The sequence below is a fragment of the Heptranchias perlo genome, unplaced genomic scaffold (assembly GCF_035084215.1).
Source record: "Heptranchias perlo isolate sHepPer1 unplaced genomic scaffold, sHepPer1.hap1 HAP1_SCAFFOLD_62, whole genome shotgun sequence".
Lineage (NCBI taxonomy): Eukaryota > Metazoa > Chordata > Chondrichthyes > Hexanchiformes > Hexanchidae > Heptranchias > Heptranchias perlo.
Genome location: NW_027139644.1, coordinates 2549000 through 2568119, shown reverse-complemented (window position 1 = coordinate 2568119; position 19120 = coordinate 2549000). Strand labels below are relative to the sequence as shown.

The 19120-nt window shown below is 47.1% G+C and overlaps 1 protein-coding gene across 1 annotated transcript in view; it reads right to left on the bottom strand.

Annotated features, from left to right (window-relative positions):
- LOC137317437 (uncharacterized) overlaps window positions 1-19120 on the bottom strand; it is a 57285-nt gene that overhangs the window by 9478 nt on the left and 28687 nt on the right. Inside the window, 17 exon segments of the mRNA XM_067980784.1 lie at window positions 394-692; window positions 4149-4400; window positions 4703-4825; window positions 5491-5721; window positions 6565-6724; window positions 7150-7356; window positions 7659-8069; window positions 8460-8959; window positions 9806-9935; window positions 12403-12484; window positions 12657-12824; window positions 14010-14096; window positions 15660-16303; window positions 16305-16555; window positions 16558-16627; window positions 16629-17042; window positions 17044-17399. Of these exon segments, the coding sequence (XP_067836885.1) occupies window positions 394-692; window positions 4149-4400; window positions 4703-4825; window positions 5491-5721; window positions 6565-6724; window positions 7150-7356; window positions 7659-8069; window positions 8460-8959; window positions 9806-9935; window positions 12403-12484; window positions 12657-12824; window positions 14010-14096; window positions 15660-16303; window positions 16305-16555; window positions 16558-16627; window positions 16629-17042; window positions 17044-17399 (4385 nt within the window).

Below are 19120 nucleotides of genomic sequence, written 5' to 3'. Positions count from 1 at the left end.
ATCTTCAGCTGCTTCATCAATGACCTTCCCTCCATCGTCAGGTCAGAAATGGGGATATTCGCTGATGATTGCAGAATCTTCAGTTCCATTCGCAACCCCTCAAATGATGAAGCAGTCCAAGCCCGCATGCAGCAAGACATGGACAACATCCAGACTTGGGCTGATAAATGGCAAGTAACATTCGCGCTGGACAAGTGCCAGGCCATGACCATCTCGAACAAGAGACAGTCTGACCACCTCCACTTGACATTCAATGGCATTACCATCACCGAATCCCCCACCATCAACATCCTGGGGGTCACCATTGACCAGAAAGTTAGCTGGACCAGCCATATAAATACTGTGGCTACAAGAGCAGGTCAGAGGCTGGGTATTCTGCGGCGAGTGACTCACCTCCTCACTCCACAAAGCCTTCACAAAGAGGTTGATCCTCTCCAGGGGAGGATGGCAGTGGATTGAGAGGATGGCGGTGGATGTGGACCAGTTGATCTTCTCCAGGGGGAGGAAGGCGATGGATTGAGATGATGGCGGTGGATGCGGACCAGTTGATCTTCTCCAAGGGTGATGGATTGAGATGATGGCGGTGGATTGGGACCGGTTGATCTTCTCCTGGACTCTCCCATCAGTCAGCTCGCGGCCCCGCCGCTCGACACACGTCACACGCACGCTGTGTCGGTTTAACTGCCGCGCAACTTTAAAATTAGCAGCCACATGACCCGAGCCGACGTCCCCAACTCGAGGTCAATCAATCAAACGCGGGGCGGGTGCTGAGCCCCGATTGGTGAGCAGGGATGTCAATCAGCTACTTCTGATTGTATTTCCGGTCATTCACTTCTTTCTGGGCAAAAACACCAAAGGAAAAGCGGCCCCACCGTGACGAATAAAAGAATTGAAGGATAGGATTAGATCGAAAGAGGAGTGAGATAAAGTGAGCAGAAAAAGCAGGAAGCCTGAGGATTGGGAGCAGTTTAGAATTCAGCAAAAAGGAGGAAGAGATTGATTGAGAGGAAAACCAGAGTATGAGAGTAAAGGTGGAAGGAAGATAAAAGCGGACTGGAAAAGATTCTACAAGTATGTAAAAAGAAAAAGATTAGGAAGACAAGTGTGGGTCCCTGACGTTCAGAAAGGGGAGAATTTATTGTGGGGAACGAGGACTGACTGGGTTCAAGGGCAGCTGTCTGTGTCCCACCTGACGTGGAGCGTTAAATCAGGACACTCGAGAAATGCTCGATCCCAGAGCAAACCGATGGTGTATTGATGTAAAGGGGCATCCTCGCTCACACTCACTGATATACAGGGGCATCCTCGCTCACACTCACCGATATACAGGGGCATCCTCGCTCACACTCACCGATATACAGGGGCATCCTCGCTCACACTCACCGATACACAGGGGCATCCTCGTCACACTCACTGATATGAACGGTCATCCTCGCTCACACTGACTGATATAAAGGGGCATCCTCGCTCACATTCACTGATATAGAGGGGCATCCGCGCTCACACTCACTGATATAAAGGGGCATCCTCGCTCACACTCAATGATATACAGGGGCTTTCTCTCTCACACTCACTGATACACAGGGGCATCCTCGCTCACACTCACTGATATACAGGGGCATCCTCGCTCCCACTCAATGATATACAGGGGCTTTCTCTCTCACACTCACTGATATACAGGGGCATCCTCGCTCCCACTCACTGATATAAAGGGGCATCCTCGCTCACACTCACTGATAGACAGGGGCATCCTCGCTAACACTCACTGATAGACAGGGGCATCCTCGCTCACACTCAGTGATATACAGGGGCATCCTCGCTCAATCTCACTCTCACTCACTCATATATAGGGGCATTCTCGCTCACACTCACTGATTTCAAGGGGCAATCTCGCTCACACTCTGATATAAAGGGGCATCCTCGCTCACACTCACTGATAGACAGGGGCATCCTCGCTCAATCTCACTCTCACTCACTCATATACAGGGGCATCCTCGCTCCCACTCATTGATATACAGGGGCATCCTCACTCACACTCACTGATATACAGGGGCATCCTCGCTCCAACTCAATGATATACAGGGGCTTTCTTCTCACACTCACTGATATACAGGGGCATCCTCGCTCACACTCACTGATATACAGGGGCATCCTCGCTCACACTCACTGATATACAGGGGCATCCGCGCTCACACTCACTGATATACAGGGGCATCCTCGCTCCCACTCACTGATATAAAGGGGCATCCTCGCTCACACTCACTGATAGACAGGGGCATCCTCGCTCACACTCACTGATATACAGGGGCATCCTCGCTCAATCTCACTCTCACTCACTCATATACAGGGGCATTCTCGCTCACACTCACTGATTTCAAGGGGCAATCTCGCTCACACTCTGATATAAAGGGGCATCCTCGCTCAAACTCACTGATATAAAGGTACATCCTCACTCGCACTGGCGGGTGGGGGGGTGGAGCGGGTTGTGGGTTGGTGGGGGGTGTGGTGGGGGGGGAGGTGGGGGGAGGTGGGAGGGTGGTGGTGGTAGATTGGGGGGAATATTGTGTGAGTGGTTAGAACCTCTTAAAGGCAGACTGCACTTCTTAAAGGCAGGCTGCACCTCACAAAGTCAAGCATTTGATTCAGATACAAATCTCCGGGGTCATGTCTTCTCTTAATTAAAAAGGCTAATAGAATGTCGGCCTTTATTTCAAGAGGGTTGGAATCTTAAGGGGTGGAAGTTATGTTCCAGCTGTACAGAGCTCTGGTTGGACCCCATCTGGAGGACTGCATTCAGTTCTGGGCACTGCACCTCAGGAAGGATATATTGCCCTTGGAAGGGGTACAGCGCAGATTTACCAGTATTATATCGGGGCTTAAAGGGTTAAATTATGAGGACAGGTTGATTAGACGAGACTTGTATTTCCCTGAATATAGAAGATTAAGGGGCGATCTAATTGAGGTGTTTTAAGATGATTAAAGGAGTTGATAGGGTAGATAGAGAGAAACTCCTTCCTCTGGTGGGGGAGTCCAGCACAAGGGGGACATAACCTTAAAATTGGAGCTCGGCCGTTCAGGGTTCATGTCTGGAAGCACTTCTTCACACATAGGGTAGTGGAAACCTGGAACTCTCTCCCACAAAAGTAAATTGAGGCTCGGTGTCAATACGAAATTTCAAAATTGAGATTGATAAATTTTTGTTAGGTTATCGTATTCAGGATTCTGGAACCAAGGCGGCAGATGGAGTTAAGATACAGATCAGCCATGATCTGAATGAGTGGTGGAACAGGCTCAAGGAGCTTATTGACCTCCTATTGCTCCAATGCAATAGGCTCGAGGGTCTGAATGGCCTCCACCTGTTGCTATGTAACAGGATCGTGTGGCTGAATAGCCTCCTCCAGCTCATGTACAACAGTTATGAGGGGCTGAATAGCCTCCTCCTGTTCCTACTTAACAGGCTTCAGAGGCGAAATCTCCTCCAGTTCCTGTGTGACAGGCTGGAGAGCCTGAGTGGCTTCGTTCTGTTCCTGTGTAATGGGGTCGAGGAGCTGAATGGACTTCAGTTCCCATGTAAAAAGCTCGAGGGGCTGAATGGCCTCCTCCTTTTGCTATCTGAAAAGCTTGAAGCGTTGAGTGGCCTCAAGTTCCTGTATAACAGGCTCGAGGAGCTGAATGGCTTTCAGTTCCTGTATAACAGACTTATGGGGCTGAATGGCCTCCCTCTGATACAATCTAACAAGCTTGTGGGGCTGATTGGCCTCCTCTTCCTGAGTAACAGGCTCGAGGGTTAGAATGGCCTCCTCTTGTTGCTATCTGACAATCTTGAGGTGCAGGTTCGCCTCCTGTTCGTGTGTAACAGGCTCGAAGGGCTAAATGGCCTTGTCCTATTTCAGTGTCATAGGCTTGAGAGGCTGCATGACCTCCAGTTCCTGTATAACAGGCTCCAAGGGCTGAAAAGATTCATCCTGTTCCTATCTAACAGGCTTGATGGGCTGATTGGCCTCCTGTTACAGTGTAACAGCATCAAGGGGTTGAATGACCTCCTCCTGTTACTGTGTAACAGGCTCGAAGGGCTCAATGGCCTCCTGCTGTTCCTGTCTAACAGCCTTGACGTCTTGCCGCCATTTTATCCAAGATGATCACCTTACTTGCCGCCATTTTGTCCAATATGACCGCCGTACTTGCGGCCATTTTATCCAAGGTGGACGCCGTACATGCCGTCATTTTTCCATAGATGGCTGCCGTACTTGCCGCCATTTTGTTTAAGGTGGCCGCCTTACTTGCTGCCATTTTGTCCAGATGGCCTCCATGCTGGCCGCCGTTTTTTTCATGATGGCTGCCGTACTTGCCATCATGTTGGCCGTGTGTTAACATACATATCAAAAATATATTATACACATCTTATAAATACAAGTGGTTTTAGTTGTAGTTGTTGTGGTGGTGCTCTAAATATAAAGACTGCCACTCTGGGATCACTCTGGTGGAACTGGTTGCACTCTGGGATAACTGGGAGCATTCTGGGATCCCTGGTGCACTCTGGGATCAATCTGAGGTGACTGGGTGCAGTCTGGGATCACTCTGTGGTGACTAGGTGAACTCTTGGATCACTGTCTGTTCACTGGAACATTCTGGGATCACTGTCGTATCACTGTCGACACTCTGCATTGTAATTTCCCCCATTTTGTCCAAGATTGCTGCGTACCTGCCGCCATTTTGTCCAAGATGTCTGCCGCACTTGCCGCCATTTTGGCCAAGATGGCGGTCGTACTTGCCGCCATTTTGTTAAAGATGGACGACATATTTGCCTCCAGTTTTTCCACGATGACTGCCATACTTGCAGTGATTATTTCCAAAATGGACGTCGTTCAATCCGCCATTTTGTCCAAGATGGCTGTCATACGTGCAGCAATTTTTACCAAGATGGCCGCCGAACATGCTGCCGTTTTGTCCAAGATGGCTGCTGTACTTGACGCCATTTTATCCCAGAGGTCCGCCGTACTTGGTGCCACTCTGGTGTCACTGTGGGGTGACTGGGTGCATTCTGGGATCACTGGGTGTATCTGGGATCACTCTCGAGTGAATGGATGAATTTTGGGATCAATCTGATGTGCCAGGGTTCACTCTGGGATACTACGAGTACTCTGGGATCACTTTTGGATGACCTGCTGCGCTCTTGGATACCTGGGTGAACTCTGGGATGAGCCTCTGGTGACTAGGTGTAATCTGGGGTCACTGTGGGTTCACTGAGACGTTCTGAGGTGACTGTCATATCACTGTCGACACACTACGTGGTAATTGCCGCCATTTTGTCCAAGATGGCTGTGTACTTGCCGTTATTTTGTTCAAGATGACCGCTGTACTTGGCGCCATTTTGTCCAAAATGGTTGCCATATTTATGGCCATTTTGTCCAAAATGGCTGCCATATTTGTGGCGATTTTTCTAAGATGGCCACTGAACTTGCGGTTATTTTGTCCCTGATTTCTGCGTACTTGCCGCCATTTTGTCCAAGATGTCTGCCGTACTTGCCGACATTTTGGCCAAGCTGGCGGTCGTACTTGCCGCCATTTTGTCAAACATAGCCGACATATTTGCCTTCAGTTTTTCCACGATGGCTGCCATACTTGCGGTGATTATTTCCAAAATGGCCGTCGTTCCTGCCGCCATTTTGATCAAGATGGCCGCCGTCTTTGCGGCCATTTTGTCCAAGATGGCTGCCATAACTGCAGCAATTTTTCCAAGAAGGCCGTTACCAAGATGGCCGCCGAACATGCGGCCGTTTTGTCCAAGATGGCTGCTGTACTTGACGCTATTTTATCCCAGAGGTCCGCCGTACTTGGTGCCACTCTGTTATCACTGTGGAGTGACTGGGTGCATTCTGGGATCCGTGGGTGTACTCTGGGATCACTCTGGAGTAACTGGTGATTTTGGGATCAATCTGATGTGACAGCGTTCATTCTGGGATACCACGATTATTCTGGGATCAGTTTTGGATGACTGAGTGCGCTCTTGGATCCCTGGGTGAACTCGGGGATCAGTCTGTGGTGACTCGGTGTAATCTAGGGTCATTGTGCGTTCACTGAGACGTTCTGGGGTGACTGTCATATCACTGTCGACACGCTGCGTGGTAATTTGTGCCATTTTGTCCAAGATGGCTGTGTACTTGCCGCTATTTTGTTCAAGATGACCGCTGTATTTGGCGCCATTTTCTCCAAGCTGGTTGCCATACTTTCGGCCATTTTGTCCAAGATGGATACAATACTTGTCGCCATTTTGTCCTAAATGACTGCCATACTTGTGGCGATTTTTTCTAAGATGGCCACTGAACTTTCGGTCATTTTGTCCCAGAGAGCCAGCGTACTTGCAGCCACTCTTGGATCACTACTGCACAGTGGGATCACTCTGGGGTGACTGGGTGCATTCTGATATCCCTGAATGCACTCTGGAATCATTCTGGGTTGACTGAGTGCCTTCTGTGATCACTGGGTGCGACTTTTGTTTAACTCTGGGCTCACTGGGACATTCTGGGGTTAGTGTGAGATCACTGGGCACCCTCTGGGCGGTACTTGCCATCATTTCGTCCAAGTTAGCTGCCGTACACGCCGCCATTTTTTCCATGATTTCTGCCGTACCTGCGGCTATTTTGTCCAAGCAGGCGGCTGCACTTGCCACCATCTTTTCAAGATGGCCGCCGTACATGTGGCCATTTTGGCCAAGATGGCAGTGCTATTTGCCGACATTTTGTACAACATGGCTGCCATACTTACGGCCATTTTATCCAAGAATGACGTTGTACTTGCCGCTATTTTTGTCCAGTGTTGCAGCATTACATTCCGCCATTTTGTCCATGATTGCCGCCATATATGCCACCATTTTGTCCATGATCGTCGCTGTACTTGACGCCATCTTGTCTAAGATGGCTACTGTACATGCCTCCATGCTGGCCGTGTGTATACTCTGCGATCACTCTGGGGTGACTGGGTTCACTCTGTGATCCCTGAGTGCACTCTGGGATCACTCTGGGTTGACTGTGTGTACTCTGGCATCCCTGGGTATCCCCTGGAATCACTTGGTGCGACTCTGCGCTAACTCCTGGGTCACTTGGACATTGTGGGATCACTGTGGGATCACTGGGGCAGTCTGTGCGATACTTTCCGCCATTTTGTTGGAGGTGGCTTCGTATTTGCCTCCATTTTGTCCAGGATGGCTGCTGTACTTGCCGCCATTTTGTCCAAGATGGCCGTCGTATTACCGCCATTTTGTCCAAAATGGCCGTCATATTTGTGGCAACTTTTTCTACGATGGCCGTCGTACTTGCCGCCATATTGTCCCAGAGAGCCGGCGTACTTGCCGCCATTCTGTGTTCAATCTGGGATCACTCGAGGGTGACTGGGCTCTCTCTGGGATCAATCTGGGGTGACTGGGTGCTCTCTGGGATCACTCTGTTGTGACTGGGTGCTCTCTGGGTTCCCTGGATGCAATCTGGGATCACTGAGCAGTGACTGGTTGCATTCTGTAATCCCTGAGTGCTCTCTCTGATCACTCTGGGGTCCCTGGGACATTCTGCTATCAGTCTGGAATCACTGGGTGGGACTCTAGTTTAACTCGGGGGTTACTGGGACATTCTGTGGTCACTGTGGTATCACTGTGGGCACTCTGCGGGGTATTTGTCGCCATTTCGACCAAGATGGCTGCCGTACTCGCCGCCATTTTTCGAAGATTTCTGCCGTATTTGGGCCATTTTGTCCAAGAAGGCCGCTGCACTTGCCGCCATTTTGTCCCAGATGGCTGCCGTGCTTGCCGCCATTTTTTCCACGATGGCAGCATTACCTCCCACCATTTTTACCAAGATAACCGCTATACTTACGGCCATTTTATCCAACAAGGACGCCGGACTTGTTGCCATTTTGTCCAAGCTGGCTTCCATACATATCACCATTTTGCCAAGATGTTCGCCGTAGTTGCGGTCATTTTGTCCATGATGGCCGTCGTAGTTTCCGCTATTTTGTCCAAGGCGGTAGATGTACTTGATGCCATCTTGTCTAAGATGGCTGCCGTACTTGCCGCCATGCTGGCCGTGTGTAATTCTCTGGGATCACTCGGGGTGAGTGGGTGCACTCTGTGATCCCTGGGTGCACTCTGGGATCTTTCAGGGTTGACTGCTTTCACTCTGGGATCCCAGGACACACTCTGCTATCAATTCTGGTTGACTGGGTGCATTCTGGGATCACTGGGTGCACTCTGTAATCATGCTGGTAAGGCTGGGTGCACTCTAAGATCCCTGAGTGCACAATGGGATTACTATGGACTGACTGGGTGTACTCTGAGATCCCTGGGTGCACACTGGGATTACTCTGAAGTGAATGAGTGTACTCTGGGATCCCAGGGTGCGCTCTGGGATCACTGGGTGTGACTCTGGGTTAACTCTAGGGTCACTGGGGACACTCTGTGCCAAACTTGCCTCCATTTCGACCAAGATGGCTGCTGTACTCGCCTCCATTTTGTCCAAATTGGCGGCCGTCTTTGCAGCATTTTTGTCCAAGATGGCCGCCGCACTTGCCGCCATTTTGTCCAAGGTGACCGCCGTACTTGCTGCCATTTTGTCGAAGATGCCGCCGTGCTTGCCGCCTTTTTGTCCAAGACGGCCGCCGCACATGCTGCCATTTTGTCCAAGACGGTCGCTGTATTTGACGCCTTCTTGTCCAAGATGGCTGCCGTACTTGCCGCCATGCTGGCCGTGTGTAAATACTCTGAAATCTCTCTGGGGTGACTGGTTGCACTTCGGGGTCATTGCACTGTCACTCGGACATTCTGGGGTCACTGTAGCATCACTGGGGACACTCTGCGCGGTACTTGCCGATATTTCGTCCATGATGGCTGCCGTATTTGCCTCCATTTTGTCCAAGATGGCCGCCGTACTTGCGGCTATGCTGACCAAGATGGCCGCCGTACTTGCGGTCACTTAGTCCAAGATGGACGCCGTATTTGCTGCCATTTTGTCCAAGTTGGCCGCCGTACTTGCCGCCATTTTGTCCAAGATGCCGTCATGCTGGCCGTGTGTGAATACATATATATAGCATATATTTTTATGAATACGAGTTGTTGTTTTTGTTGTTGAAGTTGTGCTGTTGGTCTAAATATAAAGACGGCCAGTCTGGGATTCCTCGTTTCACTCTGGGATCACTCTGGGGTGATGAGTGCACTCTGGGTTCCCTGGGTGCAGGCTGGTTTCACTCTGGATGACTGGCTGTACTCTGGAGTGACTGGGTGCACGCTGTCATCCCGGTTGCACTCTGGGATCACTTTGGGTTGACTGGGTGCACTCTTGGATCACTGGATGCACTCTGGAATCACTCTGGTGTGATTGGGTGCACTCTGGGGTCACTGTTGGGTAACTGGGGCATTCTGGGGTCACTGTGCGATCACTGCGCACTCTGTGCGCAATATTTGCCTCCGTTTTGTACAAGATGGCCGCCGTACTTGCCGCATTTTTCCAAGATGTCCTGCGTACTTAGAGCCATTGAGTCCAAAATGCCGTCATTTTGGCCGAGTGCAAATAGATTTATGCAGTATATCTATATTATATATCATAAATGCAAGTTGTTGTTGTAGTAGTTTTTGTGGTGGTGGTCCAAATATAAAGACTGCAACTCTGCGATCCCTCTGGGGTAATTGGGTGCACTGTGGGATCCATCTGGGCTGATTGAGTGCACTGTGGGATCCCTGGGAGCAGTCTGGGATCACACTGGGGTGACTGGGTGCACTTTTCTGTCACTGTGATATCACTGGGGACAGTCTGTGCGATACTTGCCGCCATTTTGTCTAAGTTGGCCGCCGTACGTTCCGCAATTTTGTGCAAGATGGCCGCTGTACTTGCCGCCAATTTGTCCAAGATGGCCACTGTGCTTTCCGTCAATTTGTCCAAGATACTGCTGTGCTGGCCGTATGTAAATAGACATAGATATACATTATAAATAGAAGTTAGTGTTGTGGTGGTAGTCTAAATATTAAGACTGCCACTCTGGGATCCCTCTGGGGTGCCCATTGCCTCCCCGAGAGGAGACCGGCCAAGGACTCCACTCCCAAATGGGAGCGACCAAGGCCTCCCACAAAGGGAAGCGTCTGAGGCTCCCCCAGAGGGGACCGACCGAGGCCTCCTCCACAGGCTGCACCCAAACAGGGCCCACGTGAGTTTGGTCTTTTTATTGCCCTGGGGTGTAATTTCCTCTCTGGGCCATGGTTTTGGGGCCTCGGTGTAACATGTTCCTGTTCGATTGTAACCGATTGTGATTTAACCAGGTTAAAGCCTGGGGTTAAAGTAGCCCGGCCTGCAATGTTATACAAACACGTTAACCCACTGTGAGACAAACAGGGGCTGAGAGGAGATTAACGTCGGAAACGTGAACCCCTCTCGGGGCTTCGAGGGTTTGTTATAATTTCAAAATGATGCTTGTGTTTCGGGGAGAAGCGACAACTTTGAGGGGACAAAGCGGCCATTTGAGGGGTTTTGATGGAGTAAATGAGGAGAAACTGTTTCCAGTGGCAGGGGGTCGGTAACCAAAGGACACAGATTCAAAATAATTGTCAAAAGAGACAGAGGTGACAAGAGGATTATTTTTATGCAGCAAGTTGTTATGATCTGGAATTTACTGCCTGAAAGGGAGGTGGAAGCCGATTCAACAGTAAATTTCAAACGAGAATTGGATAAATACTGTAACGTATCATTCTGTGATATTGCGGCAGGTGCATGGCGGACATTTTGCCTTGCATGTCGGGAGGACATTTTGTGGAGTCCCAGCTGAGCCTTTTGCTCACAGTCCGTCTCACTAATTTGTGAAAATGCATATCCCCGTGTAAGACCAACCCGGTTCAATGGACCGACCGGTCACATCTATGATGCCAGTTGGAGGAGGTGTGACGTCTTTTCCAGGAACATTTATTCAATATTTTAAAATACGAACACCAATATTTTTATTTTAAATAATGAGGAGTCCAGGCCTGAGCTGAAATAAATGGTGGAGTTTTAATAACACAGCACATGGACAACAAATTACATTTATATAGCGCCTTTATAGCAGTAAAACGTCCGAAGGTACTTTGCAGGAGTATTAAGGCAAAATTTGACACTGAGCAGCATAAGGAAATATTAGGACAGGTGACCAAAAATCTTGGTCAAAGAGGTAGGTTTTAAGGAGCATCTTAAAGGAGGGGAGAGATGGAGAGAGGTGGAAAGGTTTAGGGAGTGAATTCCAGAGCTTCGGGCCTCGGCAGCTGAAGGCACGGTACACAGGGACACGGTCCAGATTCTGACTCCTCACTGGGAGAGGAGCCCAATTATCACTGTCCTACTGCAGTCCAGACTGAGCCAACTCTAAGCCCTTCCTATCTGTACTTTGACTCAGTGTCCCACTGCAGCCCAGACTGAGCCCCACACTGGGCCCTTCCTGTCTGTACATTGACCCAGTGTCCCCCGACAGCCCAGACTGAGCCCCACCCTGGGCCCTTCCTGTCTGTACATTGACCCAGTGCCCCACTGCAGCCCAGACTGAGCCCCACCCTGGGCCCTTCCTGTCTGTACATTGACCCAGTGTCCCACTGCAGCCCAGACTGCGCCCCACCCTGGGACTTCCTGTCTCTGCATTGACCCAGTGTCCCCCTACAGCCCAGACTGAGCCCCATCCTGGGCCCTTCCTCTCTGTACATTGACCCAGTGTCCCACTGCAGCCCAGACTGAGCCCCACACTGGGCCCTTCCTGTCTGTACATTGACCCAGTGTCCCACTGCAGCCCAGATTGAGCCCCACCCTGGGCCCTTCCTGTCTGTACATTGACCCAGTGTCCCACTGCAGCCCAGACTGCGCCCCACCCTGGGACTTCCTGTCTCTGCATTGACCCAGTGTCCCCCTACAGCCCAGACTGAGCCCCACCCTGGGCCCTTCCTCTCTGTACATTGACCCAGTGTCCCACTGCAGCCCAGACTGAGCCCCACCCTGGGCCCTTCCTGTCTGTACATTGACCCAGTGTCCCACTGCAGCCCAGACTGAGCCCCACCCTGGGCCCTTCCTGTCTGTACATTGACCCAGTGCCCCACTGCAGCCCAGACTGAGCCCCACCCTGGGCCCTTCCTCTCTGTACATTGACCCAGTGTCCCATTGGGGACCATCCAGCCCCGGATATCCTGCAGAATCAGCGCTGTGGGACCGGGTGACTGAGTCTCGTGACCCTGTCGCTGGGCCTCTGACGTCACAATGGGAGACGACGCTCGCTCAGCTCGAGCCGGAAACCGTTCAAGGGCCGTTCGGATTTGAACCTGGAGCGCGGCCGGTTAAAGGGGAGGGACAGAGAATCGGCCAAAAATGTTCAATGAATGAGACCAGTTATGGTGATAAATTGAAATGATCACACTCCCACACTCAGTCCGGGTCTGGATTCCTGCAGTGACTCCAGGTGTCTCTTTCCGTTTGAACTGAATTGATTCCTCCAAAGCCTGAAACAGATTAAAGATTAAACAGGAAATAAACAGATTGAACAACAGTGTAAATAACAGGGAGACTGGGGTTAATATTTCAATAATAATTACAGACAAATATTACCCATAAAAGGGACTGAATCCCATTGATATTTTATTGATTACATTAAACATTAACACAAACACTCACCAGATCCACTCCAGACTCCTACGGGTGAGTATGAGGGAGCGGTGAGCGGGGACAGATCGGTCTGCGAAGTAGTTTGATCCAAGGTTCAGACCCGTCAGTTTACGGTTTGTACTGAGAGCGGAGACGAGATCCTCGGTACAAGATTCTGTGAGACCGACATCATCCAAACTGGGGATCAGAGAGAGAGAAATAACAGGAATCAGAGTAAATCCCCAGTGTTTATTAATAGCGCAATTGCTGACACTAATAATAATGTACAGTGTTTATTAATAACACTATTACTGGTACTAATAATAATGTACAGTATATTATTGATAGCACTATTACTGATAGTAATAATAATGTAATGTTTATTAATAACACTATTACTGATACTAATAATAATGTACAGTATTCATTAATAGCACAATTACTGATACTAATAATAATGTACAGTGTTTATTAATAACACTTACTGACACTAATAATAATGTACAGTGTTTATTAATAACACTATTATCGATACTAATAATAATGTACAGTGTTTATTAACAACACTATTACTGATACTAAAAATAATGTACAGTATTTATTAATAACACTATTACTGATACGAATAATAATGTACAGTGTTTATTAATAACACTATTACCGATACTAATAATAATGTACAGTGTTTATTAATAACACTATTACTGATAGTAATAATAATGTAGTGTTTCTTAATAACACTATTACCGATTCTAATAATAATGTACAGTGTTTATTAATAACACTATTACCAATACTAATAATAATGTACAGTGTTTATTAATAACACTATAACTGATAGTAATAATAATGTAGTGTTTATTAATAACACTATTACTGATACTAATAATGATGTACAGTGTTTATTAATAGCACTATTACTGATACTAATAATGATGTACAGTGTTTATTAATAACACTATTACTGATACTAATAATGGACAGTTTTTATGAATAACACTATTACCGATACTAATAATAATGTACATTGTTTATTAATAACACTATTACTGATACTAATAACAATGTAGAGTGTTTATTAATAACACTATTACTGATACCAATAGCAATGTACAGTGTTTATTAACACTATCACTGATACTAATAACAATGCACAGTGTTTATTAATAACACTATCACTGATACTGATGATAATGTATAGTGTTTATTAATAACACTATTTTGATACTAATAATAATGTACAGTGTTTATTAATAACACTATTACTGATGCTAATAATAATGTACAGTGTTTATTAACAACACCATCACTGATATTAATAATAATGTGCGGTGTTCGACATCCAATTATGATAAACACAATCTCACACAGTCTGATACTTACCCCAGTTCCTGTATTTTACAGTCCGGGTTCCTCAGAGTCGCAGACAGTAGTTTCACTCCTGAATCTCCCAGTTTATTATTACCCAGTCTAAACACAAACAGACAGAGAGTGAGAAACATACTGAATCCAATCCCCGATTTGACACAATTTCTCTCTGATATTACAGGAAACACTGAAAACTATTCAGGAAATTAATAACCAGATTTCCGTGTCGCTGACAATGAATCTCTCTCTGTCCAACGCCCCATAGATTCAGGAACTGTCAGTAAATGTATTTATCAAATAAAGCGCTGTCTGTGTGAAGCCATTAAGTGTCCCTTAGTCCGGCCTCATTCCCTGATGATCAGAATTACCCTCCTGGAGTTCAATGACCGCTCCCTTCATGTTCGGGGAAACTTGTCTCATTTCTGATGCTTGTTAATTCCCAGATTTTATGGGAATGCGGCGATTTTCCCCGAAATAAATGATAAAGCGGTGATTACCTGTACTTCATGCAGTATTGTATGAAACTGTACAATATCTCGGGGTGAATTATATTGTGAAACGGCGCTAACTGCTGTTGCAAAATCCGTCCCCCAGGATTTCATGTGATAAGGAGAGTTTATTTTGGCTTGTTACAAGTTTTAAATGTCTCTGCACTCCTAGTTTATAGGGGCGGGGGAGGGGAGTCTCTCTCTTTATTCCCATTGAACTGGCTCTTTACTTATTTCAGGATAACGGGCCCGACAGTTTATGGGGAATTTTCTGTGGTTACCTCCCCGAGCGGGACCTCACACACGGGGGGCAGACTGTGGGAAATTCACGGGTTGACTGCACCTGGTTTACCCAGGAGCCTCCTGCTGAGTGGGAGGCCCCACCGCTGACCAGTGTGTATCTGTATTCCTGGGCTAATACCCCACAACCCGTTAGATTGGAACCATTTTACTGGCAGATTTTAGTTCCCCAATCCCACTGAAGTGTCGGCCTGGATTAATCAGCGAGGGGCCTGAATCCACGACCTTCTGATTCAGAGGCACGAGTGCTGCCAGCTGGGTGAAGAGATGGTGGATGTATTGGAGAGTCTGAAGGGCTGTGTCATTGATGAGTTAAGATAACGGACCGACGTCCTGCGGGGAAAGCTCAGCCCGCCCACTGGCGGTTGTCTGCCCGAAAGCTGTGTTTTGCTCTTTGTTATTGAATGTTTGGTGTTTCTGCTTCCCTCTCCTACACACGATCACAGTCCGGTGACTGTCACTTGCCCCCAAACCTCGGTAAGAGGGTGGGATGCTCAGACACAAAGACTGCTGCAGTTAGTATCGGTCCACGTGTGAGTAACAGTGAGAATTAGCCTCTTCAATGGATGTATCTCAGGTAGTGATAAAAACAGCAATAAATATCATTTATTGTAATTAAATTATCAGACTCTTTCAGTGACATGTATTTACTGATCCGATAAAGACTGTAAAATCCCGAATTTTCACAACGATCCATTTTAGATTCTCCAGTCGTTAGGGAATTACTAACCGATCCTCTTATCATTTGTCGTATTTGTGTTGCATCTGCTTCTCTCTGGTTTATCGGAACTGTTTGTTTCCCTTCATTACGGAGCAACAATACAATCTGTGACTGTTGGACAATTGGCCCAACAGTTTGAGACAAATAATCAGTTACCTCAACACCTGGCATTTGTGCAGTGCGGGTCCCAGCCGCTGGAGTCCTTCACACCGAATGGAGCAGTTCTCCAGATCGAGGTGTTTTGTTATACCACAGAGTCCAATGCCATGAGACAGCAGCGCACAGTAAATAGGGGTCAGTCGCAATCCATTAAATGTAATTGTTTCCACAGATCCCACTGTGACCCGAGACAGTGTTTTATTCTGAAACTCAAACAGGTAGTGGAATGTGTTCAGGAGGTCCCTTTCATCAGATTCACAAGCTGTATTTCCAATCTCTCCTTCAACTTTCTCCTTCAGCCAATCAATCATTCCGCAGATTGTTTGATGAAGAAATGGACCCAGAAACTCCTCCAGAGGCCGAGCTGACTGTGAGGATGAGAGACCAGCAACAAAACGGAGAAATATCTCCAATCGCCCATCTTCCTTGCTGTGGGCTTCACGGAGGAGTTTCCGGATGTCCCCAGGATCTGGAGTCAGGAATTGTGCGAGAGCGGCTACAAACTCTTGGATGGTGAGGTGCGGGAATGTGTAAACCACACTCTGGGCAGAATCATCTCTCTCCAAAAGTTACATCATGAACCCAGACAGGAACTGGGAAGGTTGCAGATTGTACTGGATCAAATCTCCATTTCGAAACACCAATCTTCTTCTCGGAGACTCCAGTGAAGTCCATCTCACCGATCTTCAGTAACACATCACGGGGGGATTCAATCTCTCGGCCATGGTTTTTCAGAATGTTGTAAATATAGTAGGAATATAGTTGGGTGATGGTCTTGGGAACTCGCTGCTGTTTCCTGTCTCTTTGTGTGAAGAAGGGACCCAGTGACAGACCGAGGATCCAGCAGTAGGAAGGGTTGTAACACATGGTGTACAGGATCTCGTTCTCCTCCAGTGTTTGAAAACAGCTGCTGCCACCACCTGATCTTCAAAAAACTTGTTGAAATATTCCTTCCGTTCTTCACCAAACAAATCCCAGGATTTCAGCCCAGACACTGATCTCAGCGTTTTCCAATAAATGTAATGCAGTGGGGCGGCTGGTCACTAGCACTGAACATCCTGGGAGCAGCTTGTGCTGTATTAAACTGTACACAATGTCAGACACTTCACACCAGTCTTCAGGATCTGTGCACATGTATTGAGGTTCTGTATTTCTCCGATTATTTGCAAAATCGATGCTGTCCTTGAATTCATCTAAACCATCGAATATAAACAGTAATCCCTCTGGGTTCTTCCAGAGATCTCCCAACATATTCCCAAAGTAAGAATACAGATTCAGTATCAGATTCCTCAGGTTTATTCTACAGTTAATAGCGTTCAAAGCCCGGAATTTAAAACTGAAAACAAATTGAAAGTGTGGGTATATTTTCCCAGTGGCCTCAGTCATAAACAATCTTTTGTACCATTGTTGTTTTTCCAATCCCCGCGACTCCGCTCACCGCTGCTGAACTCCCAGATTTGCATTTTCTCCGGGAAAAAACTGCTCTGGAACAATTGATCAGTTTGGATTTTTTCAGTTCTCTCCGGAGATGTTTCTCTCTCCACTCTTCATGCTCTCGGCCTCTTGCCAGCAGTTCATGTTCTGCAAGTGTCCGATCTCGAACAGTAGAAATGACCGTTAGCTCAGTGTATGGATTGACCAGCTGGAAAATCTTAACCTTCTCCTTTATTAGGATTGTGTTCACTCTCAGTGTTTCAGTTTGGACCCGGAGTGTTTCCTTGTGTTTCTCTTGAACATCTTCAATAAGATCAGGCAGAAAGTGGTTCTCAATATTCGTTGTATTGATATAAAAACAAATTCTCAATATCACTTTCCTCGTCAGTAAAATGTTCCGAGGTTGAATTCACATCTTCAATAGAGGTGCGAGCAGGAAATTAAACTCAGTTACTGGAAACCTCGCTTGAAAGTGAACAAGGGCTGAGAAAAGTTTCAAATTCTCACTTGATTCTAATATTTACTGAACATGGAGATTTCTATGAAGGTGATATTTTCCCTCGGCTGATTAATTTTATCAGCCCCGCCCTGTACCATGGACATCTCATTTCAAATCCACACATGGTTCTGGTGATACGAAACTAGAGGTTCTGGAGGATTAACCTATGAAACCGTCAGTGGTGCTCACCTTTTGCGGAAATTGGAAATAGGTTATTGTTTGCATTGGGAGAGGGACAGACTCTGAATGGAGAGAAATTCCACTGTTATTGTATCAGACCTCGGGCAGGTTATCTGGGATATTGTGGGCACTGGGAGAGGGACAGACTGTGAACGAACAGAAGTTCCACTCCTATTGTATCAGGTCTTGGGCAGGTTATCTCGGGTGTTGTGCGCAATGGGAGAGGGGCGGACTGAATAGACAGGAGTTAAATTATTATTGTTTTAGGACTCGGGCAGGTTGTCTGGGGTATTACCTGCATTTCTATAGTCACCTGATCACAGGTAAAGATTACTGCCATTATGTATGTACAGAGGGGAGTCAGAAAGATGATTTAATTTATTACGAGTTTAGGCTGAGGCGATGGTGCGAGGGTTTGATGTATTTTGTTTGGTTAAGAGATTTCAGTATTGAAATGTTTTAATGGAATTCCCAACATTAGTAAGGACATAAGAACATATGAAGTAGGAGCAGGGGTGGGCCATACGGCCCTTCGAGCCTGCACCGCCAGTCAATGAGATCATGGCTGATCCACCTCAAATCCACTTGCCCGCCCGATCCTATTCTCCATTGATTTCCTTCGTGTCCAAAAATCTATCGATCACAGTCTTGAATATACTCATCCGAAACAGGAAACAGGCTCAAAATCAACAAAATAATTAATAACGGAGAAGGGAATTCAGGGTAATTTTCTCACACAAAGTGCCAGAGAAACTTGGGAAGACAATAAAGTGGCAGTGTAAGTGGGTCAAGAGACAATCAGACGTGTTTCTTTGGATACATTGAGACGACGGGTAGGTGGGGTCATCTATCTAACAGGGACAGGCTTATTTGGGCGAAATTGCTTTTTCCTGTCATAACACCGATTAGAATTAAAAAATACAACTACTGCACACATCATTCTGTGTAATGTTCGAGCAGAAAACATTCACAGTTCATTTCAACTGTTCTCCCAATAATTACACTCAGTTGTTTCATTTCGGTCAGAATTCCCCACATTGTAGGTTTGGGAAATTACAAATCTGTTCCCATCAGTCATTCCATTGGGTCTAAAAAGACCGTGAGTTAAAGGACTATTCTTTGAGCAGAATAAGTTCTCTCTTTCACTGCCATTATTCATTCCATTGGGTCTAAAAAGGCCCTGAGTTAAATACTATTATTTGAGCAGAATAGGTCCTCTCTTTCACTGCCATCATTCATTACATTGGGTTCAGAAAGACCCTGAGTTAAAGGACTATTCTTTGAATAGAATAAGTTTTCCCTTTCACTGCCATTAGTCATTCCATTGGGTCCAAAAAGACCCTGA